This window comes from Ciconia boyciana, chromosome 29, assembly GCF_034638445.1.
Source record: "Ciconia boyciana chromosome 29, ASM3463844v1, whole genome shotgun sequence".
In the NCBI taxonomy this organism is placed as follows: domain Eukaryota; kingdom Metazoa; phylum Chordata; class Aves; order Ciconiiformes; family Ciconiidae; genus Ciconia; species Ciconia boyciana.
Genome location: NC_132962.1, coordinates 379,717 through 405,868, shown reverse-complemented (window position 1 = coordinate 405,868; position 26,152 = coordinate 379,717). Strand labels below are relative to the sequence as shown.

Genomic DNA, 26,152 nt, shown 5'->3' with positions numbered 1-26,152 from the left:
CCCCTCCAGCAGCCCGGTGTTGCTCTGGCTGTGGGTCCCACTGAGAGAGAGAGGCATCAGCATCCACCATGCTTCGCCACCAGGCTCGGGGGCTCCCCAGAGCGCAGCGGCTCGTACCCACAGCCCCTCCCAGACCCCTAGGCTCTACCTGCGTCCCACACCCCTCTGCCTCACTGGCCCTGTGCTTTACTCCATCTGTACTTCAGAAGGCGAATCCAGCAATGATGGCGATGACAGCCAGGGCGGCAACAGCCACCACCAGCACGATGGTGAACAGGATGGACTCGGCTCTGGGGGAGAGCAGGGCCATGAGGAGGGCAAGGAGAACCACCCCAGCCCACTGCTCCACGTGCCCAAGGCCACCGGGCTCACCCCACGCTAAGAGGACAGGCTCGAGCAGGCTGGTGTGCTCCACACGGCACCGGTACATGTCCTTCTCCTCTGGGTGGGCCTCAATGGAGGCCCAGGTGTAGTGGGTGCTGTTGCTGTTGAGTGCGACGCTGCCCCACTCGGTGTCCTGGTCCCTGACCTCGCCGTCCTTCAGCCAGCTGACGGTGATGGGCCGCGGGTAGAAGCCGTAAGCGCGGCAGGACAAGGTCAGGATCCCAGGGGGCCTCCTTCCCCAACACTCGGACCGTGGGGGGCTCTGGGGAGGGGGTGGTGGTGAGGGCCGGCACACGCACCCGCGCCGGCCGGTCCCCAGGGTCCCCGTCTCACCCTCACCTTCCTCTCCAGCACGGCCTGCCCATAGCTCACGTATTTCCTCAGCCACTCGATGCAGGTGTTCTCCAGCTAACGCTTCAGACTCTCAGCCACAGTCCCGGCCTCCACCCACTTCCTCTCGCTGATTTGTGCTGCCACATCTGCCACAGTGAATGACATCGTGTCCATGTCGAAGGCGATGAAGTCCCTCCCGTCATAGGCGTCCTGCTGATACCCCCTGGTGCTACCGTCCTCCAGGAGGTCACAGCCGAGCATGCACTGCACCGTGTGAGCCCTGAAACACAACCAGGGAGACGGGGCTGAGGGGCTGCTGCAGGTCTGGGACTTCAGTGGGGCACAGACCCCACGGCAGCGCCCCCCACTCCAGCCCCGTGTGAGGCCTGGGGGGATCGGGCACCGGCTTGAGGTCTGCCCTCCGTCCAGCACTCGAGGTGTCATGCCAAGCCATGATGCAGACCCTCCCCGCACACCCAGGGTGTGGCTGGGCTGGCACCCAGCCCCATGGCGCCCTGGGACAGCGAGGGGCTGGGATGGGTCCTGAATGCTGGGGTGTGGGGGGAACAAGGAGATGGGGTGGGGTGGGGGGAGCCCCTCTGGCTCTGGGATGGGGGGCCTGAGCACCATGGGGAGGGCAAGGGACTGGGACATGTGGGTGGGAGCCCCTCTGGTTCTGGGGGTCTTGACTGCCGTGGTGATGGTGAGGGGCTGGGACGGGGCAGCCAGTCCTGGGGTGGGGTCCTGGGCACTGGGGGGGTGGGGATGCAGTGGGCCGGGGTGGCCAGAAGCCCCCCCTGGCTCTGGGACACAGGATCCCAAGCACCGTGGGGCTGGGACAGGGCAGCCAGGACCCCCTCGGGACGGCGGACAGGGTGGCTGGGAGCCCTCATGCCCAGTGTCCCTTGTGCCCAGCCTCGCTTGTGCCCGGCGTCCCTCGTGCCTGGCAGCGCTCCTGCCTGGCAGCTCTCGTGCCTGGCAGTGCTCCTGCCCAGCACCTCCCGTGGCGGGTTGTCCTGGTTTCGGCTGGGATGGAGTTAATTTTCTTCCTCATAGCTGGCATCCTGCTGTGGTTTGGGTTTCATTGTGCATCACTGCTTTTGTATATTCTTTTATCATCATCATCATCATTATTTTTATTATTATTCTTCTCGTTTTCCTTCCTTTTCTTCCTGTTAAACTGTCTTTACCTCAACCCGGGAATTTTGCGCTTTTCCCCGATTCTCTCCCCCGTCCCGCTGGCGGGGGGAGTGAGCCAATGGCTGCGTGGGGGTTAGCTGCCTGCCGGCTGAACCCGCGACATCCCCACACGTTCCCACCACGTCCCCAGCTGTGGGGGACATGTGGGGATGTTGTGGTTTAACATCCCAGGACCCCGGCATGTCCCCTTGGTCCCCATGTCCCCATGGTCCCAACTCCCCATGTCCCCATGGTCCTTGGGCCCCATGTCCCCTGCATCCCCACACCCGGGGGGTCCCCACTGATGATGCCACCCGCCACAGGTGGAGCAGGAGATCTTCGGGGCTGGGCGTGCGGTGCTGCTGGTGACGGGGCAGGTGGCCCTGGCCACGCAGGCGCAGTGGGTGGCCGTGCTGGAGGGGGGACAAGTGCACGAGCTGGGGTCCCCTGGGGAGCTCCTGCGTCCCGGCAGCCACTACTGGCACCGGCTGCAGGGCGGGGGACGGGGGTGACAGCAGGGGACAGGGACACGGGGAAGGAGAATGAGGGACAGCAGGAGCTGGGGATGGGGACACCAAGGGATGGGGACACCAAGGGATGGGGACACCAGGAGCCAGGATGGGGACACCAAGAGCAGGGATGGGGACACCAGGAGCTGTGACAAGGAACTGTGAGAGCTGTGATGGGGCAGCGCTGTGTGACGGTGACCACGGGTGCCACCGGGTGCCATCAGGGCTGGTGACCGTCAGGGCTGGAGACCAACCCTTGTGTTTGTACCCGGGGTGTGTTGGGGGACCCCGGGGCTGGGGGGGGCTGGGGAGAAGGGGGTGTGCAGGGATGGGGGAGGGGAAGGGGAGGGTGGGGTACAGGGATAGGGGTGCAGGGATGAGGGTGCAGGGATGGGGGCTGGGATGGGGCAGGGGTGGGGGAGGGGTGGGGCTGGGCTGGGGTTGGGGGTCCGCCGTGCCCAGGATGCGCCGGGCACCAGGTGAGGGTGGGGACGGGACGGGGGGGGGGGATGGGGACAAGATGGGGACAGTGGGGACGGGATGGGGGATGGGGACAGCGGAGCCCGTGGGGTGGGGACAGATTTGGGGCTGGTGGGGACCTGGGGGCTCCGTGGGGACCTCGGTCACCCGGGCTCGGGCTGGGGGACCACGGGTGATGCGCGTCTTGCGTGTCCCACGGGGTTGGGGTTCCTGGGGGCACCGTGGGGTGGGGTCCCGTGACACCCCCCCCCGTGTCTCCGGCATCTGCCCCCTCCCCCCACCCGGACGCCTGGTCCCCCCTTCCCCCCTCCCCCGTTACCTCATGCTCTTGATGGAGGCCAAGAAAATTCCTTGGCAGGAGCAGCCGTGGGGCTGGGCCAGGGCGGGCTCCCCCACGCAGCCTGTGCCCCACACATTTCTCCAGCCCCACAGGCTTCCCCAGCCCTACACCTGCCCCATCTTCCCCCCCCCAGCCCCACAAGTGTTGCATGGACCCCCTCCCCAGCCCCACACATGCCCCATGGCCCTCCCAGCCTCCCTCGTGCCCCCAGCCCCACATGTGCCCCACGGGCCCTCCCAGCTTCCCCTGTTTCCCCCAGCCCCACACATCCCCCATGGACCCCCCAGTCCCACATCTGCCCCATGGACCTCCCAGCCCCACATGTACCCCCAGCTTCCCTCGTGCCCCCAGCCCCACACATGCCCTATGGCCCTCTCAGCCCCACATGTGACTGTGCCCCTACCCCCAGCCCCACACGTGCCCCCAGCCCCACACGTGCCCTATGTCCCCCAGCCCCACATTGTCCCCTCTCAGCCCCACTCGTCCCTGTGCCCCCTCAGCCCCACACGTGCCCCCCAGCCCCACACGTGTCAGGCCCACCAAGCCGGGGGCGATGAGCAAAACACCAGCCCTCGCCAAGGAACCCAGGCGTCCGGGCCCCCCAGCTCTGCCCCACACCCCCGCCCCAAGGGACCCAGGCGTCCGGGCCCCCACCCCCTGCCTGACCCTGCCAGACCTCGTGGCGAACCCACGTGCCCCCACCCCCCGCTGCCTCTTATGGGGCCCAGGCGTCCGCCCCCAAGCCACCTCCCCCTGTACCCCACTGTCCTCAGGAGGGACCCAGGCATCCGGGCCCCCAAGTCACCCCTCCCCTGCGCCCCACTGTCCACAGGGGACCCAGGCAACCGGGACCCCCCTGCCCCACATCCCCCCCCTGCCTTCTGGGGGACCCAGGCGTCCGGGTGACCCCTGACCCCCCATAACGGCCCCACGCGTCCGGCCGAGTCCTCCCCCCCCGCCCCCCCCATGTCCTGCAGCAACAACAACAGCAGCGGGGGGGGATGGGGGGGCCCCGGCCAGGCTGAGTCACGGCCCCACCCGGCCCCACCCGTGACTTGGCCCCACGGCACAGCCCCACCGCTCAGCCCCACCACTCGGCCCTGCAGCCCCTTGGTGTCCCCCCACGGCGCAACCCCGCTGACCCACAGCACCACTGACCCACGGCACGGCCCCACAGCTCGGCCCTGCAGCCCCACAGCATGGCCCAACAGCACAGCCCCACTGACCCACAGCCCCACTGACCCACGGCTCCACTGACCCACGGCACAGCCCCACAGCTTAGCCCCATGGCACGGCCCCACGGTGCAAACCCATGGCCAGCCCCACAGCTCGGCCCCACGGTCCCACAGCATGGCCCCACAGCTCCACAATGCAGCCCCACTGACCCACGGCACCACTGACCCATGGCACAGCCCCACAGCTCAGCCCCATGGCCAGCCCCATGGCTCAGCCCCACTGACCCACAGCACAGGCCCATGGCCTGACCCTACAGCCCCACAGCACAGGTGGCACCATGGTTACTGGGAGCACTGGGAGCCCTAGGGCAAGTGTCACTGCGGTTATTGGGAGCACTGGGAGCCCTGGGGCGGGTGGGACTGCGGTTACTGGGAGCACTGGGAGCTGTGGGGCAGGTGGCACCGTGGTTACTGGGAGCCCTGGGGCAGGTGGGACTGTGGTTACTGGGAGCCCTGGGGCAGGTGGGACTGTGGTCACTGGGAGCTGTGGGGCAGGTGGCACCGTGGTGACTGGGAGCACTGGGAGCCCTGGGGCAGGTAGGACTGTGGTGACTAGGAGCACTGGGAGCTGTGGGGCAGGTGGGGCTGTGGTTATTGGGAGCACTGGGAGCTGTGGGGCAGGTGGCACCGTGGTGACTGGGAGCACTGGGGTAGGTGGCACCGTGGTTACTGGGAGCACTGGGAGCTGTGGGGCAGGTGGCACCATGGTGACTGTGGTCACTGGGAGGTGTGGGGCAGGTGGCACCGTGGTTACTGGGAGCACTGGGGTAGGTGAGGCAGGTGGCACCATGGTGACTGGGAGCACTGGGAGCACTGGGACAGGTGGGACTGTGGTCACTGGGAGGTGTGGGGCAGGTGGGACTGTGGTTACTGGGAACACTGGGAGCTGTGGGGCAGTGACACCGTGGTTACTGGGAACACTGGGAGCTGTGGGGCAGGTGGCACCATGGTGACTGTGGTCACTGGGAGGTGTGGGGCAGGTGGCACCGTGGTTACTGGGAGCACTGGGGTAGGTGAGGCAGGTGGCACCATGGTGACTGGGAGCACTGGGAGCACTGGGACAGGTGGGACTGTGGTCACTGGGAGGTGTGGGGCAGGTGGGACTGTGGTTACTGGGAACACTGGGAGCTGTGGGGCAGGTGGGACCGTGGTGACTGGGAGCACTGGGAGCTGTGGGGCAGTGGCACCGTGGTGACTGGGAGCACTGGGAGCTGTGGGGCAGGTAGGACTGTGGTTACTGGGAGCCCTGGGGCAGGTGGCACCATGGTTACTGGGAGCACTGGGAGCCCTTGGGCAGGTGGGAATGTGGTTACTGGGAGTACTGGGAGCCCTTGGGCAGGTGGGAATGTGGTTACTGGGAGCACTGGGGTAGGTGGCACCGTGGTTACTGGGAGCTGTGGGGCAGGTGGGACCGTGGTGACTGGGAGCACTGGGAGCTGTGGGGCAGGTGGCACTGTGATGACTGGGAGCACTGGGAGCTGTGGGGCAGGTGGGACTGTGGTTACTGGGAGCTCTGGGGCAGGTGGGACTGTGGTGACTGGGAGCCCTGGGGCAGATGGCACCGTGGTGATTGGGAGCACTGGGAGCTGTGGGACAGGTGGGATTGCAGTTACTGGGAGCACTGGGAGCCCTGGGGCAGGCTGTGCTGTGTTACTGGTGTTACTGGGAGCCCTGGGGCAGGCTGTGCTGCGTTACTGGTGTTACTGGTGTTACTGGGAGCCCTGGGGCAGGCTGTGCTGCGTTACTGGTGTTACTGGTGTTACTGGGAGCCCTGGGGCAGGCTGTGCTGCATTACTGCTGTTACTGGTGTTACTGGGAGCCCTGGGACAGGCTGTGCTGCGTTACTGGTGTTACTGGTGTTACTGGCGTTACTGGGAGCGGCCCCCTGCCCCCCCGCTCTGGCAGCTGGACCCCACATCTGGCTGCTCCCGCCCAGATGTTTGGTTACCGCGGCGACCGCCACCCCATAAACACATGGGGGGGGAGGGGGGGCCCGCCCGGACGCCGGGTCCCCGCCCGGACGCTGGGTCCCCTATGAGGAGGAGGGGCTGTGGGGCAGGACTTGGGGGGCGCGGACCCCTGGGTCCCCTATGGGGGGAAGGGGCTGTGGGGCAGGACTTGGGGGGCGCGGACCCCTGGGGGGGAGGGGCTGTGGGCCAGGACTTGGGGGGTGCGGACCCCTGGGGGGGTGGGGGGGGCTGTGGGGCAGGTGCGTGGGATGTGGCTCCGCCCCCGGCCACGCCCCCGGCCACGCCCCACCCGCCCCGACCCAACCCCACCCCGTGGCGGAGCTGCAGGGACTGCTTGGGGACGGGAGGTACTGGGCTTACTGGGCTTACTGGGGCTGCCAGAGTTACTGGGGTTACTGGGCTTACTGGGGTTACTGGGCTTACTGGAGCTGCTGGTGTTACTGGTCTTGCTGGAGGTGACTTGGAATTGCTGGAGTTGCTGGAGGTGACTGGAGTTACTGGTGCTACTGGAGGTGACTGGAGTTACTGGTGTAACTGGAGTCGTTGCTGGAGTTACTGGGGTTACTGGAGTTGCTGCTGGTGCTGAAAGTGGCTGGAACTGCTGAAGTTGCTGGACTTACTGGTGTTACTGGAGGTGACTGGTGTTGCTGGAGTTACTGGGGTTACTGGAGTTACTGGTGTTGCTGGAGTTACTGGAGTTACTGGTGTTGCTGGAGTTACTGGTGTTGCTGGTGTTGCTGGAGTTACTGGTGTTGCTGGAGTTGCTGGTGTTGCTGGAGGTGACTGGAGTTGCTGGTGCTGCTGGTGTTGCTGGAGTTACTGGTGTTACTGGAGTTGTTGTTGCTGGAGGTGACTGGAGTTACTGGTGTTGCTGGTTGCTACCAGAGTTACTGGAGACAGGGGGTGACTGCAGTTACTGGTGCTACTGGAGTTGTTGCTGGGGTTGCTGCTGTTACTGGTGTTACTGGTGTTGCTGGTGTGAGTTGCTGGAGAGTGGGGTTACTGGGGGGTTATGGGGCGCACTGGTGCCAGGGCCACACAAGGGTCGTGGGTGGGTGCTGTGGGTCATGGGTGCCGTGGGTCACAGTGTCCGTGTGTCCCCTGTAGGTGTCCCCGTGTCCCCACGGGTGTCCCTGTGTCCCCTGTGTGTCCCTGCCATGATGTCCCTGGTCCCCTGGGTGTCCCCCGTGGGTGTCTGTGTGTCCCCTGGGTGTCCCCTGGGTGTCTCCGTGGGTGTCCATGTGTCTCTGCTGATGTCCCCTGTGGGTGTCTATGTGTCCCCCCAGGTGTCCGCGGGTGTCCCCTGTGTGTCTCCCATGATGTCCGTGTGTCCTCTCGATGTCCCCATGTGCATCCGTGTGTCCCCTGTGTGCCCCCCACAATGTCCGTGTGTCCACTGTGTGTCCCCACGGGTGTCCAGGTGTCCCCGTGGGTGCCTGCAGTTCTCCCTTTTGGGTGTCCGTGTCCCCTGTGTGTCCCCCACGAGTGTCCAGGTGTCTCCCACGATGTCCTTGTATCCCCTGGGTGTCCCCGTGGGTGTCCCTGTGTCCCCTGGGTGTCCCCCATGATGTCTGGGTGTCTCCTGGGTGTCCCCGCAACATCCCTGGGTGTCCCCCGTGGGTGTCCATGTGTTTCCGTCGATGTCCCCTGTGGGTATCTGTGTGTCCCCATGGGTGTCTGTGTTCCCCCCACGGGTGTCCCTGTGTCCCCTGTGTGCGCCTTCATGACGCCCATGTGTCCCCTACGGTATCCCTGTTTCCCCTGTGTGTCCCCCACGGGTGTCCCTCTTTCCCCTGGGTGTCCCCTATGGGTGTCCGTGTGTCCCTGTGGGTGTCCCCAGGTGTCCCCACGGGTGCTATCCGTCCCCTCCCCGCAGGACCATGACCCCGGGGCTGCCCCTGCTGCTGCTGGCGCTGGCGCTGCGGGGGGGGACAGGGATCCCCCCCGGGTCCCCTCCGGGTCCCCCCTGTGGGGCAGCGGCGCTGGTGGCCATCCTGGGGCGCCTGCGGGAGCTGGAGGGACAAGTGCGAGCGCTGCAGGGACAGTGTGGGGACAACCAGGGACCCCAGGCCGGCACCGGTATGTGGGGGGACATGGGGGACGTGGGGGAGATGTGGGCAGACATGGGGACATGAGGGACATGGGGGAAGTGTGGGGACACGGGGCATGTGGGGGACAGGGGGAGACATGGGGGACATGAGGGTCATGGGGACATGGGGGACATGGGGGACATGGGGGGATATGGAGGGACATGGGGTGACATTGGGACATGGAGGGGACATGAAGATTGTGGGGACATGGGGGGACTTGGGGGGACATGGGGCATATGGGGTGACATTGGGGGACATGTGGGCAGATGTGAGGGTCATGGAGACTTGGGGGCAGGGTGGGGACATGGGGCATATGGCAGACATGGGGGACATGGAGCATATTGGGGGACATTGGGGGAAATGTGGGGGCCATGAGGGTCATGGGGGATGTGGGGGACCTGTGAGGGGGTAGGGGGACATGGGGAGGGTCAGGGGGACAGGAGGGTCATGGAGCCATGGGGGACATGGGGAGGTCATGGGGGACATTGGGACATGGGGTGTTGGGGAGGATGTGGGGGACATGAGGGTCATGGGGACACTGGGGGTCATGGGGGACATGGGGCATATGGGCAACACTGGGGGGGACATGAGGACATGGGGGTGGCATGTAGGGGGCCATGGGGCCTTGTCACCCCTGTGTCCCTCCCGTCTCTGCAGGACGCATGGTGGCTCGGGAGCTCTGTCCCCCCCGCCGGGGATGGCTGCGGCTGCCCCTCCCCCCGCCCCTCCCCCACTCCCCCTCTCCTCCCCACCCCCTGTCCCCTCGGCTGCAGCGACCAAGGCCGATGTCGGGGGTCGCTGCCGCTGCTTCCCGGCTTCACTGGTCCCCACTGCGCCACCCCCGCCTGTCCCCCTGGCCGCGGCGGGCCCCGCTGCGCCCTCGGTATGTCCCCGAGGGTCCCCGAGTGTCTCTGAGTGCCCCCAGGGGTCCCTAGTGCTCCCCCAGTGTCCCCATCCCAGTGCTCCCAGTGCCCCCCCACCTCCCTCCTCGGCCATAATGGGCCCTGATGCCACCTCGGTATGTCCCCAAATGTCATCAAGTGTCCCCAGTGCTCCCCTGATACTCCGAGTGTCCCCAGGGGTCCCCCCAGTGTCCCCATCCCAGTGTTCCCAGTGCCCCCCCCACCTCCCTCCTTGGCCATAGTGAGCCCTGGTACCACCTCGGTACGTCACCACCTGCCCCAGGTGTCCCAGGGTCCCCAAGTGTCCCCAGTGCTCCCTCAGTGTCCCCATCCCAGTGCTCCTCCTCCTGTCCTCCCCCCAGCCATGGTGGACCCTGATGCCACCTTGGTATTTCCCCCAGTGTCCCCTGGTGTTGCCTGGTGTCCTCCAGTGCTCTTCCAGTCCTCCCAGTGACCTGGCCCTGAGTGTCCCCCTGTCCTGTGGGTGTCCCCATCCCGTGGTGTCCCCATCCCGTGGTGTCCCCATCCCGTGGTGTCCCCAACCTGTGGTGTCTCCATGGTGTCTCGAGGGTGTCCCTGTCCTGTGAGGTCCATAGAGTGTCCCCATCCCCTGGGTGCCCTGTCCCTATGGTGTCCCCAGGGTGTCCCCTTCCCATGGGTGCCCCATCCCGTGGTGTCTTGAGGGTGTCCCCATCCCATGGTGCCCTGTCCCCATGGTGTCTTGAGGGTGTCCCCATCCCATGGGTACCCCATCCCGTGGTGTCCCTATGGTGTCTTGAGGGTGTCCCTGTCCTGTGGTGTTCCCAGGGTGTCCCCATCCCATAGGCCCTGTCCCATGGTGTCCCCATCCCATTGGTGCCCCTTCCCATGGTGTCCCCGTCATATCTTGAGAGTGTCCCTGTCCCGTGATGTCTCCAGAGTGTCCCCATTCCATGGATGCCCTGTCCCTGTGGTGTCCCCAGGGTGTCCCCAACCCATGGGTGCCCCATCCCATGGTGCCCCAAAGTGTCCCCGTGGTGGCACCCACTGATGGGACCGTGTCCCCGCAGATATCCCCTCAGTGACACCGCGCTTGGCCACCCGCAACCAGACATCCTTCCGTGTGACCTGGCCCCGCCCCCCCGTGCCAGTGGATGGCTACCAGGTGGCCCTCATCCCCCTGGTGAGCTGGGGATGGGGACAGGGGTGGGAACAGGTCCCCAGCGCTGTGGTGGCCCCAGTGTGGTGGCCCCAATGTGGCCTTCATCCCCAGGATGAGGTGGCATCCATGGCCACCCGCTGCTGCCCAGCTGGGGGACACCATAAGGGTGTCCCCAACATGTCCCCAGTGTGCCTGTTGTCCCCAGAGCAAGCCAGTCGTCAGGCCACCTTCTGCTGCCTAACCCGGGGATGGGGACATCTCCCTAGTGTGTCCCTTTTCCCCAGGACGAGCCATGGTGGTGTCACTCATCTGCTGCTTGACTTAGGGATGAGTCCCCCCCATGGTGTCCCCCTCATTGTGACCCCAATGCGTCCCTTGTCCCCAGGATGAGCCGTGGTGGTGTGACCCATCTGCTGCTTGACTTAGGGATGGGTCCCCCCATGGTGTCCCCGCATGGTGTCCCAAATGTGTCCCGTGTCCCCAGGATGAGCCAGCAGCTGTGGCCACCCTCCTGCTACCTGGCTTGGGGGCAGGGATGTGTCCCCAGCATGGTGTCCCCAGTGTCCTCAACATGTCCCGGGTCCCCAGGATGAGCCACCTGCCTGCAACCACCTGCCTGCAGCCCTGCTTCAGGACCAGAACATGTGCCCACTGTGGTGTCCCCAATATGTCCCCAGTGTGTCCCCAACATGTCCCCCAGCCCCAGGACAAACCATTGGCTGCAGCCACCTGCCTCTTGTCTGGCTCAGGGATGAGGAGGTGTCCTCATCACACTGTCCCCAGTGTGTCCCTCCTTAGCTGTCTCCAACGCATCCCCAGTGTGTCCCCAACGTGTCCCCCAGCCCTGGGAGAAGCTCTTGGCTGTGGTCACCTGCCTGTTGTCTGGTTCAGGGCCAGGTCCTACCATGGTGTCCTCAGCGTGTCCTTGGCATGTCCCTTGTCCCCAGGACGAGCCGGCGGCAATGACCACCCATGAGCTGCCCGGCTCCGCTGTCACCTTCGAGGTGACAGGGCTGGCACCTGGCCACGCCTTCGAGCTCTTCATCCAGGCCCGGCGGGAGCAGCACCTTGGCGCACCCAGCACCCTCCGTGTCCGCACCGGTACGTGCCACCCACTCAGTGCGGGGACCGTGAGGGGATGGGCACGGGGATGGGGATACCACAGGGATGGCAATGTGCATGAGCATGGGGACAGGGGTGGGGACAACATGGGGATGGCAATGGGTGTGGACATGGGGACAGGGGTCAGGATGGCACATGGATGGGGTAGGGGACGGTGATGGCATGGTCATGGGTGCGGGGACAGCATGGGGACAAGGATGGGGACAGGGATGGGGAGGGCATGGGCATGGGGACAGGGATGGCATGGGGACAGGGACAGAGATGGCATGGGCATGGGGACAGGGACAGAGGTGGCACAGGCATGCGGACAGGGATGACACAGGGATGGGGATGGGGACAGTGACGGCATAGTGTCATGGGCGAGAGGACAGGGCTGGCATGAGGACAGGGATGGGGACAGAACAGGTATGTGGTGGGGGATGGCACGGGGATGGGGACAGTGATGGCGTGGTCATGGGTGTGAGGACAGTGATGGGGATGGCATGGGGACAGGGAAGGGGATGGCATGGCTATGTGGACAGGGATGGGGTTGGGGACAGTGATGGCATGGGAACGGGCGTGGCATGAGCGGGGGGATGGGGACAGCGACGGGGATGGCACAGGCATGTGGACAGGGATGGCACAGGGATGGGGCTGGGGATGGTGATGGCATGGTCATGGGTGTGGGGACAGGGATGGGGACAGGGATAGGGTTGGAGATGGTGACGGCATGGTCATGAGTGTGGGGACAGGGATGGGGACAAGGATGGGGACAGGGATGGGGATGGCAGGGGCATGGGGACAGGGATGGGATGGGGATGGGGAAAGCCTGGGGACATGGGTGATGTGAGCACAGGGGTAGGGACAGTGATGGGGACAGGGATGGCATGGGCATGGGTATGGCACGAGGATGGGGACAGCATGGGCACAGGTATGGTGACAGGGACAACATGGGGATGGTGACGGGGACAACATACGGGTGGGGACAGCATAGAGATGGGGATGGCATGGTGACAGGGACAGCGTGGTGACAGGGATGATGCAAGCATGGGGATGAGGACAGCACGGACATGGGGACAGGGATGGGATGGTGACAAGCATTGGGATGGCAGAGGGATGGGGACAGGGATGGGGATGTCACGGCCACAGGGATGGTGACAGGGACTGGGATGGGCATGGGGACAGGGACAGTGCCTGCAGCCTCTGTCCATCCCCACGTGTCCGTGTGTCCCCATGGCTCTGTGGGTCTGTCTGTCCTGGGTGGGTCTGTGTGTCCTGGTGGGTCTGTGTGTCACCCGTCCGTCCCTGTGGGGCCATGTGTCCCCTTAGGCCCGTCTATCTGCATATGGGCCTGTGTGTCCCCGTGGGTTCGTCTGTCCCCATGGGCTCGTCTGTCCCCATGGGCTCGTCTGTCCCCATGGGCCTGTGTGTCCCCATGGGCCTGTGTGTCCCCGTGGGCTCGTCTGTCCCTATGGGCCTGTGTGTCCCCATGGGCTCGTCTGTCCCCATGGGCCCATGTGTCCCCATGGGTCCGTGTGTCCCCATGGCTCCACATGTCCCCACATCTCCTAGTGCTTCCCTATGTGTCCCTCTGTTGCCTGGGTCTGGATGTCCCGAGTCTGTCCCCATCAGTCCATCTGTCCTAGTCTGTTCCCATGAGTCTGGGTGTCCCCAGTCTATCCCCATGGGTGTCCCCAGTCTGTCTCTATGGGTTCGTCTGTCCCTGTCCCTTCCCGTGTCCATCCTTCCCTGTGTCCCCCCCGTGCGTCCCCGGTCTCTGGCAGACGGGGACATTTGGGGATGGGCTGATGACCCTGCTCCCCTTTGCTCTCGCAGTGCTTGCCCAGACTCTGCCCACCCACGGGGGGTCCCCAGGGTTCCCTCAGGGTTCCCTGCGGTCCCCGGCATCACCAGTGGCCCCAGCGTCACCATCAGCCCGAGGGTCTCCGGCATCCCCAAGGTCCCCAGTGTCACCAGCATCCCCGGGGTCACCAGGGTCCCTGGGATCACCGGCGTCACCAGTGTCACCAGATGCATCCTTAGGGTCACCAGAGTCTTTGGGGTCCCCAGCATCTCCAAGGTTTCCAGTATCCCCAGTATCTCAAGGGTCCCCGGGGTCCCCAGCATCCCCGAGGTCACCGGTGTCCCCAAGGTCCCCAGAGACACCAGCATCACCAGTGTCCCCAAGGTCACCTGCATCTCCACAGTACCCAGCATCACCACAGTCCCCTGTATCACCTCCATCTGCATGGTCCCCAGTGTCCCCAGCATCCCCACTGTCCCCAGTGCTCCCAGGTGGCCCATCCCTGCATGACCTGGGAGCCAAGCTCTCCTCGTACAATGGCTCCTTGCTGCAGCGCCTGGAGAGCCACCTCCGGGCTACGAACTTCCCCCTCCGGGGCAACCAAACAGTGCCAGCGGTGGCCCGTGCTATCCTCTCTTACCTTCTACGCCGCAGCCCGGCCCCGTTGCGTCAGCAGCTCCTCCGTCAGATCCCCCACCCCAAGCCCCAGTTGATGCCGGGGGCCACCGGCGAGGTTCTGGTGGACCTGGATGGGCTGCGGGGCCATGCAGAGACTGTGGTGATCCGTTACCGGCTCCTGGAAGAGCCGGAGGGGACCGAGGGGGAGCTACAGGTGCCAGGGGACACGGCGGTGGCCCGGGTGCCAGGGCTGGTGCCGGGGGCCAGGTACCGGGTGGAGGTGCACGGCGTGGTGCGGGGGCACGTCTCCAAGTCCTACACATTCCTGGTGACAGCAGGTGGGTGACGGGGTTGGAGATGGGGACGGCACTGTATGGGGACATCCCATAACTGCCCACTCCTCTTTTGGATGCAGGGGTAGGTGGCACAGATGAGCCCCTGCTGGACTGGGAGCACATGTATGAGATGGAGTTGACTGAGCCCCAAGGTGCCATAGCCAAAGCAGGTACCATCAGGTGGTCCATGGCAGCACTGGGAGGGACCCAGGTGTTCAGGCTCAACTGGTCTTGGTAGACAAGTTGGGGAGGGATGGATGGATGGTGGTTGGATGGTGGATGGGTGGAAGGATGAATGGATCATGGTTGGATAGCTAGCTGGGTGGGTGGGTGGGTGGATGGATGGATGGATGGTTGAATGGATGAGTGGATGGACAATGGTTTGATGGATGGAAAGTTGTATAGATAGGTGGGTGAATGGGTGGGTGGGTGATAGTTGGATGGATGGGTGGAAATACGGATGGATGGTTGGATGGGTGGATGGATGGATGGATGGCAGGGTGGATGGATGGGTGGGAGGGTGGATAGGTGGATTCAAAGATTGATGTAAGGAAAAGTGAATGGAAAAACGGGTCACTGAATGGATGGAAGCCTGGATTCTTGAATAGACAAATGAGTGGACAGACAGATAAATGGACTGACGGATGGATCAACAGACAAAGAACAGAATGAATGGACGATTGGGTGGATGGGTGGACACCCAGTTGGATCAGTGGGAGGATGGGTGGATGGCTGGGTGCTTGGATTGAAGGGTGCATGACTAGACAGGTGGGTGGATGGACACATGGTTCAGCAGAAGGATGCGTGGGTGGGTGGATCTTCATGTTCTGCTTTGTGCCATCTCCATGACAGTGCCAGCCCCGCCATCGGAGGAACCACCACTCCGGCCCCGCCTGGGCGGGCTCACGGTCTCCCACGTCACCCCTAGCTCTGTCCAGCTGGAGTGGAGCGTCCTCGAGGGCACCTTTGACTCCTTCACAGTGCAGTATAGGGATGTGCAAGGCCAACCTCAGGCACTTGCAGTCGATGGTGGTTCCCGCACGGTGACCGTGCCTGGGCTGTCACCTTCCCGCCGCTACAAGTTCAACCTGTACGGGGTGTGGGGTCGGAAACGGATTGGTCTTATCTCCACCGACGCCGTCACAGGTGAGGGGCCCTGTCTATGTCCTCTGTGGGTGCTAGGTTTGGAGCAAGTCAGGAGCCTTGGCAGGTCCTTTGACCTTGAGGGATATGGGAAGAGCATCTGGCCCTGGATTTGGTGGTGGGCGTGGGTGCGTGCAAGGTCAGAGGGATGGAGGGTTGTTTGTAGGGAAGGGTGGATGACTGGATGAGAGCATAGGTGGTTGGATGGATGGTGGGTGGATGGATGGTTGGAACTGGATGGTTGGGACTGGATGGATAGATGGATGGTTGGGATTGGATGGATGGATGGATGGGAATGGTTGGGACTGGATGGTTGGGATTGGATGGATGGTTGGGATTGGATGGGCGGATGGATGGATTGGATGGGCGGATGGATGGATTGGATGGGCGGATGGATGAATAGGATTGGTGGATGGATGGATGAGATTGGATGGATGGATGTTTGGATGGTTGGGATTGGATAGATGGTTGGGATTGGATGGGTGGATGGATGGATTGGATGGATGGATGGATGAATAGGATTAGATAGATGGATGGATGAGATTGGATGGATGGGTGGATGAGTGGGACTGGATGGGTGGATGGGATTGGATGGATGGATGGTTGGGATTGCATGGATGGATGGATGGATTTTTGGATGGGTGGCTGGAAAAATGGTTGGGTGAACTGATTGATGGCTGTATCATGATGATGAATGGATGGAAGCATAGAAGAATGGAAGCATGGGTGGTCAGATGAATAATTAGACTGTTTAATCGGCGGGATGGATACATGGGTAGTTGGGTTCATGGATACATGGACTGATGTGAGGGAGAAGGGTCATGGAGAGATGATTGGTGACTGGATGGAAGGAAGCATGGATAGGTGGGAAGACACATGGATGGACAGGTGGATAGTTAGATGCATGGAAGGGCAGATTTCTGGCAGCCTGGCTGCCTGAATTGCCTGACAAAGGGATAATTGGATGGATGAGTGGATGGGTGGACAAAAAGTGAGTTGAGTGATGGGTGGGTGATTAGATGGATGGAGGGGCAGGCAGATAGACAGATGGAGGGAGGGAGGGAGGGAGAGAGCTCTGATCTCTAGTGTGTACTGCATTGTGCTGTCCCTGTTGCAGCCCCGGCCCCACCAAAGGAGGAAGCCCCCTCCCAGCCAATCCTGGGCGAGCTCAGGGCCTCCCAGGTCAGCCCCGACTCCGTGCAGCTGGAGTGGAGCGTCCCCGAGGGCACCTTTGACTCCTTCACGGTGCAGTACAGGGATGCAGAAGGGCAGCCCCAGGTGCTGCCCGTGGACGGTGGTTCCCGCACGGTGACCGTGCCTGAGCTGTCACCGTCGCGCCGCTACAAGTTCAACCTGTACGGGTTGTGGGGTCGGAAACGTCTGGGCCCTGTCTCCACTGACACCGTCACAGGTGAGGATGTCTCTGGTCCCATTCCATGTCCCCTTTGGGTGCTGGGTTTGGAATGTAGCAGGAGCTGGGACAGGGGCCATGCTGATGCCTTGGGCCTTGTAGGAAATGGGAACATCTAGGGGATGGATGTATGGATGGGAGCATGCCAGGTTGGAGTGATGGAAGGATAGATTGATGGATGTTTGTTGGTTGGATGAATGGCTGGATGGAAGGAAGGTTGGGTGGATGTATGGATGGATGGAAGTTTGGATAGCAGGATGACTGGTTGGTTGAAAAGCCGAATGGTTAGATATATGGTCATATGGAAAGGTGTCTTGAAGGATTAGTGGTGAATGGGTGATTGGATTGATGGATGGATGGATGAGTGTGTGGAAGGATGGTTGAATCACTAGATGAATTAGTGGAAGCATGGACAGATGGTGGGGTTACTGCATGGATCAAGACAGGATGAGTTTCAGAGATGGAATGATGGTTCAGAGGGTTGGATGCACAGACGATTCAGTGGATGGATGGATGGATACACAGCTAAATGGATGGATTGCTGGTGGGATGGTTCCTTGATGTCAGGTTTGTTGGAGGCTTAAATGAATGATTAAGTGGTTGGATGGTTGATAGTTGCAATGGGTTCAGAGACTGACTGAAGGAAAAAGGTGTGGTTGGATGGTTGGTTAGATGGAACAATAGAGATGGTAACTATAGAGATGACGAGGTGAATGTATGTGTGGATGGATAGACTGATGGTTGGGTAGGAAAATGGATCGATGGAGGGACAGATGGATAGATGGAGAGACACATAGATCGACAGACATGTGGACATTTGTTCCCTGCAATGTGCCCATTGTGTTTCAGCTGCAGCCAAGCCTGAGGTCAAACCCCCCTCCCAGCCAATCCTGGGCGAGCTCAGGGCCTCCCAGGTCAGCCCCGACTCCGTGCAGCTGGAGTGGAGCGTCCCTGAGGGCACCTTTGACTCCTTCACGCTGCAGTACAAGGATGCAGAAGGGCAGCCCCAGGTGCTGCCCGTGGACGGTGGTTCCCGCACGGTGACCGTGCCTGGGCTGTCACCGTCACGCCGCTACAAGTTCAACCTGTATGGGGTGTGGGGTCGGAAACGTCTGGGCCCCATCTTCACCGATGCCATCACAGGTGAGGACATCTGTGGTCCCCAAACCTGTTCCCTGAAGACCCAGGTTTTGGAGTAGGACATGGTCTTGGGAAGGGCCCTTGGACCTCGTGGGAAATGAGAACATCTCTTGAGGAATGGGATGGGGAGGAAGAAGGGATGGGAGCGTGGAAGTTTGGGAGGCTGGAGGGATTCAGGAGAGATGAATGGATGCCTGGCTTGTAGGAGGGCTAGATGGATGAAGGAATGGAAGGTGGATGGATGCCTTGATGGAGGACTGGGTGGAGTAACGCCCAGAGGATCAGGTGGAGAACAGTTGGGTGAATGGAAAATGGAGAATAAAATAGATGACTGGGAGAAAATATGTCTGGGGCAAGCTGTTAGGTGGGAGGGTGATCAGGTGGATGGAGAGCTGGGTGAGAGGAAGGCCGTGGGTGGCTGGATGGTTGGAAGGATGATGGGTGGAGTAGTGATAAGGCTGGGTGGAAGGAGGGGTGGGAGTATGCTTGAGTGAGATGATAAATGGAGCGATGATGAGTTGAATGTACGGATGGATGAGACTCTGGTTGGATAGAAAAAGGGGTGGATGGGTGGAGGGATGGATCTTTATGCCCTGCCTTGTGTCCTCTGCATTGTAGCCACGGCTGAGCCGGAGGAGGAACCCCCCTCCCAGCCAATGCTGGGTGAGCTCAGGGCCTCCCAGGTCAGCCCCGACTCCGTGCAGCTGGAGTGGAGCGTCCCCGAGGGCACCTTTGACTCCTTCACGGTGCAGTACAAGGATGCAGAAGGGCAGCCCCAGGTGCTGCCCGTGGACGGTGGTTCCCGCACGGTGACCGTGCCTGGGCTGACACCATCACGCCGGTATAAGTTCAACCTGTACGGGTTGTGGGGTCGTAAACGTCTGGGCCCCATCTCCACCGATGCCGTCACAGGTGAGGGCCTCTGCAGGTCCCAGCCATGTCCCTTCAGGGCTCTTGGTTTGGGGTGGTAGCAGAAGCCGGGGCAGGGCCCATGCTGGGTCCCTTGGACCTTGTGGGAAATGGGAACTTCTCTTGTGTGCTGAGTGGGCATGGACGGAGGGACGGGTGCAGGCATGGTTGGAGGGATGGGGGGATGTATTGGTGGATGGATGTATGGAGAGGTGTTTAGAGGGAAGGATGGGAGAAAGGAGGTATTTGTGGATGGACGTTTGGTTTGTTGGGTGGTTTGTGTCTTACTGTCTGGATGGAAGAATGGATGGAGGAATACGTGGTTGGTGGGGTCATTGGTGGGGTGGAATGATGGATAGAACCAAGGGCTGAGAATGCCCAAAGGAGTATGGGAAAGGGTGACTGGGTGAATGGGAAGCAGGATGGTTTATGGACAAGCGGGTATTTGGAAGGAGAGATGGTGAACAAGATGGATACTGGACTGAGAAACAGATGGAGGAATGTATGGCTGAATGTATGGGGGGCAGAGAGCTAAATGGAAGGGAATCTCGATGGCTTGTTTGAGTTGCTTGGCAGTTGAAGGATGATACTGATGGAGGGATGGATGGACAGATGTAGGGATGGGTAGATGGAGAGAAGCATGGAGGGATGGATGGATGGACGGAGGGACGTTTATGCCCTGCATTATGTCCTCTCCACTGTAGCTGCGGCTGAGCCAGAAGAGGAACCCCCCTCCCAGCCAATCCTGGGCGAGCTCAGGGCCTCCCAGGTCAGCCCCGACTCCGTGCAGCTGGAGTGGAGCGTCCCCGAGGGCACCTTTGACTCCTTCACGGTGCAGTACAAGGATGCAGAAGGGCAGCCCCAGGTGCTGCCCGTGGACGGTGTTTCCCGCACGGTGACCGTGCCTGGGCTGTCACCGTCGCGCCGCTACAAGTTCAACCTGTACGGGTTGTGGGGTCGGAAACGTCTGGGCCCCGTCTCCACCGACGCCATCACAGGTGAGGGCCTCTGCAGGTCCCAACCATGTCCCTTCAGGGCTCTTGGTTTGGGGTGGTAGCAGGAGCTGGGGCGGGGCCCATGCTGGGTCCCTTGGACCTTGTGGGAAATGGGAACTTCTCTTGAGTGATGATTGGGTGCTGGATGGAGGGACGGGTGCAGGCAGGGGTGAAGGCCGTAAGGGAGGGAAGCCTGAGGGAGGGAGTGAGGAGGGTACAGGTGGTGAGATGAGTGTGTGGCTCATTGGGCGAGGAGATGTTTGGATGGTTGGAAGGATGGATGGAGCGATGGATGATGGTGGGTGGTTGGTTAAAAGGTTGATTGGACGGAGAGATGGTTGACCGGATGGTTGCCTGGGTAGGTGGGTGTTTTGATGGAAGGGTAGGGGATAGGATGGATGGATGGGTAGAGGAATGGACTCATGGAAGGGCGTGTGTGTGGATGGTTGGGTGACCTGGTAACTATAGAGATGACGAGGTGAATGTATGTGTGGATGGATAGACTGATGGTTGGGTAGGAAAATGGATCGATGGAGGGACAGATGGATAGATGGAGAGACAGGTAGATCGACAGACATGTGGACATTTGTTCCCTGCAATGTGCCCATTGTGTTTCAGCTGCAGCCAAGCCTGAGGTCGAACCCCCCTCCCAGCCAATCCTGGGCGAGCTCAGGGCCTCCCAGGTCAGCCCCGACTCCGTGCAGCTGGAGTGGAGCGTCCCCGAGGGCACCTTTGACTCCTTCACGGTGCAGTACAAGGATGCAGAAGGGCAGCCCCAGGTGCTGCCCGTGGACGGTGGTTCCCGCACGGTGACCGTGCCTGGGCTGTCACCGTCGCGCCGCTACAAGTTCAACCTGTACGGGGTGTGGGGTCGTAAACGTCTGGGCCCCATCTCCACCGATGCCGTCACACGTGAGTGTTACTGTGGGACCATTGGTGCCGTTGGTGGCCCTGGAATTTGAGCGTGGCAGGAGCTTGGGCAGGGCCCATGTGGGATCCTTGGCCCATGTGGGAAATGGGAACTTGTCTTGGGTGTTGATTGGGTGCTGGATGGCAGGACGGGTGCAGGCAGGGGTGAAGGCCATAAGGGCAGATGAGTGAGAGGGAATCCTGGAGGGAGAGAGTAAAGAGGGTACAGGTGTTGGGGTGAGTGTGTGGTTCCTTGGGTGAGGAGATGTTTGGATGGATGGATGGGTGGATGGGTGGACAATGTTTATGCCCTGCATTGTTCCCTTTCTGTTTCATCTGCAGCCAAACCTGAGGAGGAAGCCCCCTCCCAGCCCCGCCTGGGCGAGCTCACAGCCCCTCATGTCACCCCTGACTCCGTGCAGCTGGAGTGGAGCGTCCCCGAGGGCACCTTTGACTCCTTCACGGTGCAGTACAAGGATGCAGAAGGGCAGCCCCAGGTGCTGCCTGTGGATGGTGGTTCTCGCACGGTGACCGTGCCTGGGCTGTCACCGTCGCGCCGCTACAAGTTCAACCTGTACGGGTTGTGGGGTCGGAAACGTCTGGGCCCCATCTCCACCGATGCTGTCACAGGTGAGGACATTTGTGGTCCCCAACCCTGTTCCCTGAAGACCCAGGTTTTGGAGTAGGACATGGTCTTGGGAAGGGCCCTTGGACCTCGTGGGAAATGAGGACATCTCCTGAGGAATGGGATGGGGAGGAAGAAGGGATGGGAGCGTGGAAGTTTGGGAGGCTGGAGGGATGCAGGAGAGATGAATGGATGCCTGGCTTGTAGGAGGGCTAGATGGATGAAGGAATGGAAGGTGGATGGATGCCTTGATGGAGGACTGGGTGGAGTAACGCCCAGAGGATCAGGTGGAGAACAGTTGGGTGAATGGAAAATGGAGAATAAAATAGATGATTGGGAGAAAATATGTCTGGGGCAAGCTGTTAGGTGGGTGGGTGATCAGGTGGATGGAGAGCTGGGTGAGAGGAAGGCCGTGGGTGGCTGGATGGTTGGAAGGATGATGGGTGGAGTAGTGATAAGGCTGGGTGGAAGGAGGGGTGGGCGTATGCTTGAGTGAGATGATAAATGGAGCGATGATGAGTTGAATGTACGGATGGATGAGACTCTGGTTGGATAGAAAAAGGGGTGGATGGGTGGAGGGATGGATGCTTCAATGTTTATGCCCTGCATTGTCCTCTCTCTGTTGTAGCTGCAGCCAAGCCGGAGGAGGAACCCCCCTCCCAGCCAATGCTGGGCGAGCTCAGGGCCTCCCAGGTCAGCCCCGACTCCGTGCAGCTGGAGTGGAGCGTCCCCGAGGGCACCTTTGACTCCTTCACGGTGCAGTACAAGGATGCAGAAGGGCAGCCCCAGGTGCTGCCCGTGGACGGTGGTTCCCACACGGTGACCGTGCCTGGGCTGTCACCGTCGCGCCGCTACAAGTTCAACCTGTACGGGGTGTGGGGTCGGAAACGTCTGGGCCCCATCTCCACCGATGCTGTCACACGTGAGTGTTACTGTGGGACCATTGGTGCCGTTGGTGGCCCTGGAATTTGAGTGTGGCAGGAGCTTGGGCAGGGCCCATGTGGGATCCTTGGCCCATGTGGGAAATGGGAACTTGTTTTGGGTGTTGGTTGGGTGCTGGATGGAGGGACGGGTGCAGGCAGGGGTGAAGGCCGTAAGGGAGGATGAGAGAGAGGGAATCCTGGAGGGAGAGAGTAAAGAGGGTACAGGTGGTGGGATGAGTGTGTGGTTCATTGGGTGAGGAGATGTTTGGATGGATGGATGGATGGGTGGACAATGTTTATGCCCTGATTTTTTCCTTTCTGTTTCAGCTGCAGCTGAGCCAGAAGAGGAACCCCCCTCCCAGCCAATCCTGGGCGAGCTCAGGGCCTCCCAGGTCAGCCCCGACTCCGTGCAGCTGGAGTGGAGCGTCCCCGAGGGCACCTTTGACTCCTTCACGGTGCAGTACAAGGATGCAGAAGGGCAGCCCCAGGTGCTGCCTGTGGATGGTGGTTCCCGCACGGTGACCGTGCCTGGGCTGACACCATCGCGCCGGTACAAGTTCAACCTGTACGGGGTGTGGGGTCGGAAACGTCTGGGCCCCATCTCCACCGATGCCATCACAGGTGAGGGCCTCTGCAGGTCCCAGCCATGTCCCTTCAGGGCTCTTGGTTTGGGGTGGTAGCAGAAGCCGGGGCAGGGCCCATGCTGGGTCCCTTGGACCTTGTGGGAAATGGGAACACCTCTTGTGTGCTGAGTGGGCATGGACGGAGGGACAGGTGCAGGCATGGTTGGAGGGATGGGGGGATGTATTGGTGGATGGATGTATGGAGAGGTGTTTAGAGGGAAGGATGGGAGAAAAGATGGATTTGTGGATGGATGTTTGGCTTGTTGGGTGGTTTGTTGCTTACCGTGTGTCTAGGTGTCTGGATGGAAGAATGGATGGAGGAATACGTGGTTGGTGGGGTCATTGGTGGGGTGGAATGATGGATAGAACCAAGGGCTGAGAATGCCCAAAGGAGTATGGGAAAGGGTGACTGGGTGAATGGGAAGCAGGATGGTTTATGGACAAGCGGGTATTTGGAAGGAGAGATGGTGAACAAGATGGATACTGGACTGAGAAACAGATGGAGGAATGTATGGCTGAATGTATGGGGGGCAGAGAGCTAAATGGAAGGGAATCTCGATGGCTTGTTTGAGTTGCTTGGCAGTTGAAGGATGATACTGATGGAGGGATGGATGGACAGATGTAGGGATGGGTAGATGGAGAGAAGCATGGAGGGATGGATGGATGGACAGAGGGACGTTTATGCCCTGCATTATGTCCTCTCCACTGTAGCTGCGGCTGAGCCAGAAGAGGAACCCCCCTCCCAGCCAATCCTGGGCGAGCTCAGGGCCTCCCAGGTCAGCCCCGACTCCGTGCAGCTGGAGTGGAGCGTCCCCGAGGGCACCTTTGACTCCTTCACGGTGCAGTACAAGGATGCAGAAGGGCAGCCCCAGGTGCTGCCCGTGGACGGTGTTTCCCGCACGGTGACCGTGCCTGGGCTGTCACCGTCGCGCCGCTACAAGTTCAACCTGTACGGGTTGTGGGGTCGGAAACGTCTGGGCCCCGTCTCCACCGACGCCATCACAGGTGAGGGCCTCTGCAGGTCCCAACCATGTCCCTTCAGGGCTCTTGGTTTGGGGTGGTAGCAGAAGCCGGGGCAGGGCCCATGCTGGGTCCCTTGGACCTTGTGGGAAATGGGAACTTCTCTTGTGTGCTGAGTGGGCATGGACGGAGGGACGGGTGCAGGCATGGTTGGAGGGATGGGGGGATGTATTGGTGGATGGATGTATGGAGAGGTGTTTAGAGGGAAGGATGGGAGAAAGGAGGTATTTGTGGATGGACGTTTGGTTTGTTGGGTGGTTTGTGTCTTACTGTCTGGATGGAAGAATGGATGGAGGAATACGTGGTTGGTGGGGTCATTGGTGGGGTGGAATGATGGATAGAACCAAGGGCTGAGAATGCCCAAAGGAGTATGGGAAAGGGTGACTGGGTGAATGGGAAGCAGGATGGTTTATGGACAAGCGGGTATTTGGAAGGAGAGATGGTGAACAAGATGGATACTGGACTGAGAAACAGATGGAGGAATGTATGGCTGAATGTATGGGGGGCAGAGAGCTAAATGGAAGGGAATCTCGATGGCTTGTTTGAGTTGCTTGGCAGTTGAAGGATGATACTGATGGAGGGATGGATGGACAGATGTAGGGATGGGTAGATGGAGAGAAGCATGGAGGGATGGATGGATGGACGGAGGGACGTTTATGCCCTGCATTATGTCCTCTCCACTGTAGCTGCGGCTGAGCCAGAAGAGGAACCCCCCTCCCAGCCAATCCTGGGCGAGCTCAGGGCCTCCCAGGTCAGCCCCGACTCCGTGCAGCTGGAGTGGAGCGTCCCCGAGGGCACCTTTGACTCCTTCACGGTGCAGTACAAGGATGCAGAAGGGCAGCCCCAGGTGCTGCCCGTGGACGGTGTTTCCCGCACGGTGACCGTGCCTGGGCTGTCACCGTCGCGCCGCTACAAGTTCAACCTGTACGGGTTGTGGGGTCGGAAACGTCTGGGCCCCGTCTCCACCGACGCCATCACAGGTGAGGGCCTCTGCAGGTCCCAACCATGTCCCTTCAGGGCTCTTGGTTTGGGGTGGTAGCAGGAGCTGGGGCGGGGCCCATGCTGGGTCCCTTGGACCTTGTGGGAAATGGGAACTTCTCTTGAGTGATGATTGGGTGCTGGATGGAGGGACGGGTGCAGGCAGGGGTGAAGGCCGTAAGGGAGGGAAGCCTGAGGGAGGGAGTGAGGAGGGTACAGGTGGTGAGATGAGTGTGTGGCTCATTGGGCGAGGAGATGTTTGGATGGTTGGAAGGATGGATGGAGCGATGGATGATGGTGGGTGGTTGGTTAAAAGGTTGATTGGACGGAGAGATGGTTGACCGGATGGTTGCCTGGGTAGGTGGGTGTTTTGATGGAAGGGTAGGGGATAGGATGGATGGATGGGTAGAGGAATGGACTCATGGAAGGACGTGTGTGTGGATGCTTGGGTGACCTGGTAACTATAGAGATGACGAGGTGAATGTATGTGTGGATGGATAGACTGATGGTTGGGTAGGAAAATGGATCGATGGAGGGACAGATGGATAGATGGAGAGACAGGTAGATCGACAGACATGTGGACATTTGTTCCCTGCAATGTGCCCATTGTGTTTCATCTGCAGGCAAGGCTGAGGTTGAACCCCTCCCAGCCAATCCTGGGCGAGCTCAGGGCCTCCCAGGTCAGCCCTGACTCCGTGCAGCTGGAGTGGAGCGTCCCCGAGGGCACCTTTGACTCCTTCACGGTGCAGTACAAGGATGCAGAAGGGCAGCCCCAGGTGCTGCCCGTGGACGGTGGTTCCCGCACGGTGACCGTGCCTGGGCTGTCACCGTCGCGCCGCTACAAGTTCAACCTGTACGGGTTGTGGGGTCGGAAACGTCTGGGCCCCGTCTCCACTGATACCGTCACAGGTGAGGACATCTGTGGTCCCCAACCCTGTTCCCTGTAGATCCAGATTTTGGACTGGACATGGTCTTGGTCACACCCTTGGACCTCGTGGGAAATAAGAACATCTATTGAGGGATGAGACAAGGAGCAAGAAGGGATGGGAGCGTGG

General features: G+C 61.3%; 2 protein-coding genes across 2 annotated transcripts in view; one reads left to right on the top strand and one right to left on the bottom strand.

Moving 5' to 3' along the window:
* Positions 1-202: 202 nt before the first annotated feature.
* On the bottom strand, positions 203-3,209 carry LOC140644770 (class I histocompatibility antigen, F10 alpha chain-like). The gene is given in 4 exon segments (XM_072847833.1): positions 203-288; positions 364-646; positions 724-997; positions 3,205-3,209. Coding segments are annotated over 4 exon segments (648 nt in total).
* A 5,101-nt stretch (positions 3,210-8,310) lies between these two features.
* LOC140644769 (tenascin-X-like) overlaps positions 8,311-26,152 on the top strand; it is a 62,689-nt gene continuing 44,847 nt past the window's right edge. The window contains 20 exon segments of the mRNA XM_072847832.1: positions 8,311-8,509; positions 9,178-9,202; positions 9,204-9,403; positions 10,472-10,584; positions 11,511-11,664; positions 13,501-13,640; positions 13,719-14,424; positions 14,502-14,591; positions 15,280-15,567; positions 16,682-16,975; positions 17,825-18,118; positions 18,734-19,027; positions 19,729-20,022; positions 20,638-20,937; positions 21,271-21,558; positions 22,182-22,475; positions 22,810-23,097; positions 23,811-24,104; positions 24,806-25,115; positions 25,732-26,040. Of these exon segments, the coding sequence (XP_072703933.1) occupies positions 8,311-8,509; positions 9,178-9,202; positions 9,204-9,403; positions 10,472-10,584; positions 11,511-11,664; positions 13,501-13,640; positions 13,719-14,424; positions 14,502-14,591; positions 15,280-15,567; positions 16,682-16,975; positions 17,825-18,118; positions 18,734-19,027; positions 19,729-20,022; positions 20,638-20,937; positions 21,271-21,558; positions 22,182-22,475; positions 22,810-23,097; positions 23,811-24,104; positions 24,806-25,115; positions 25,732-26,040 (5,174 nt within the window).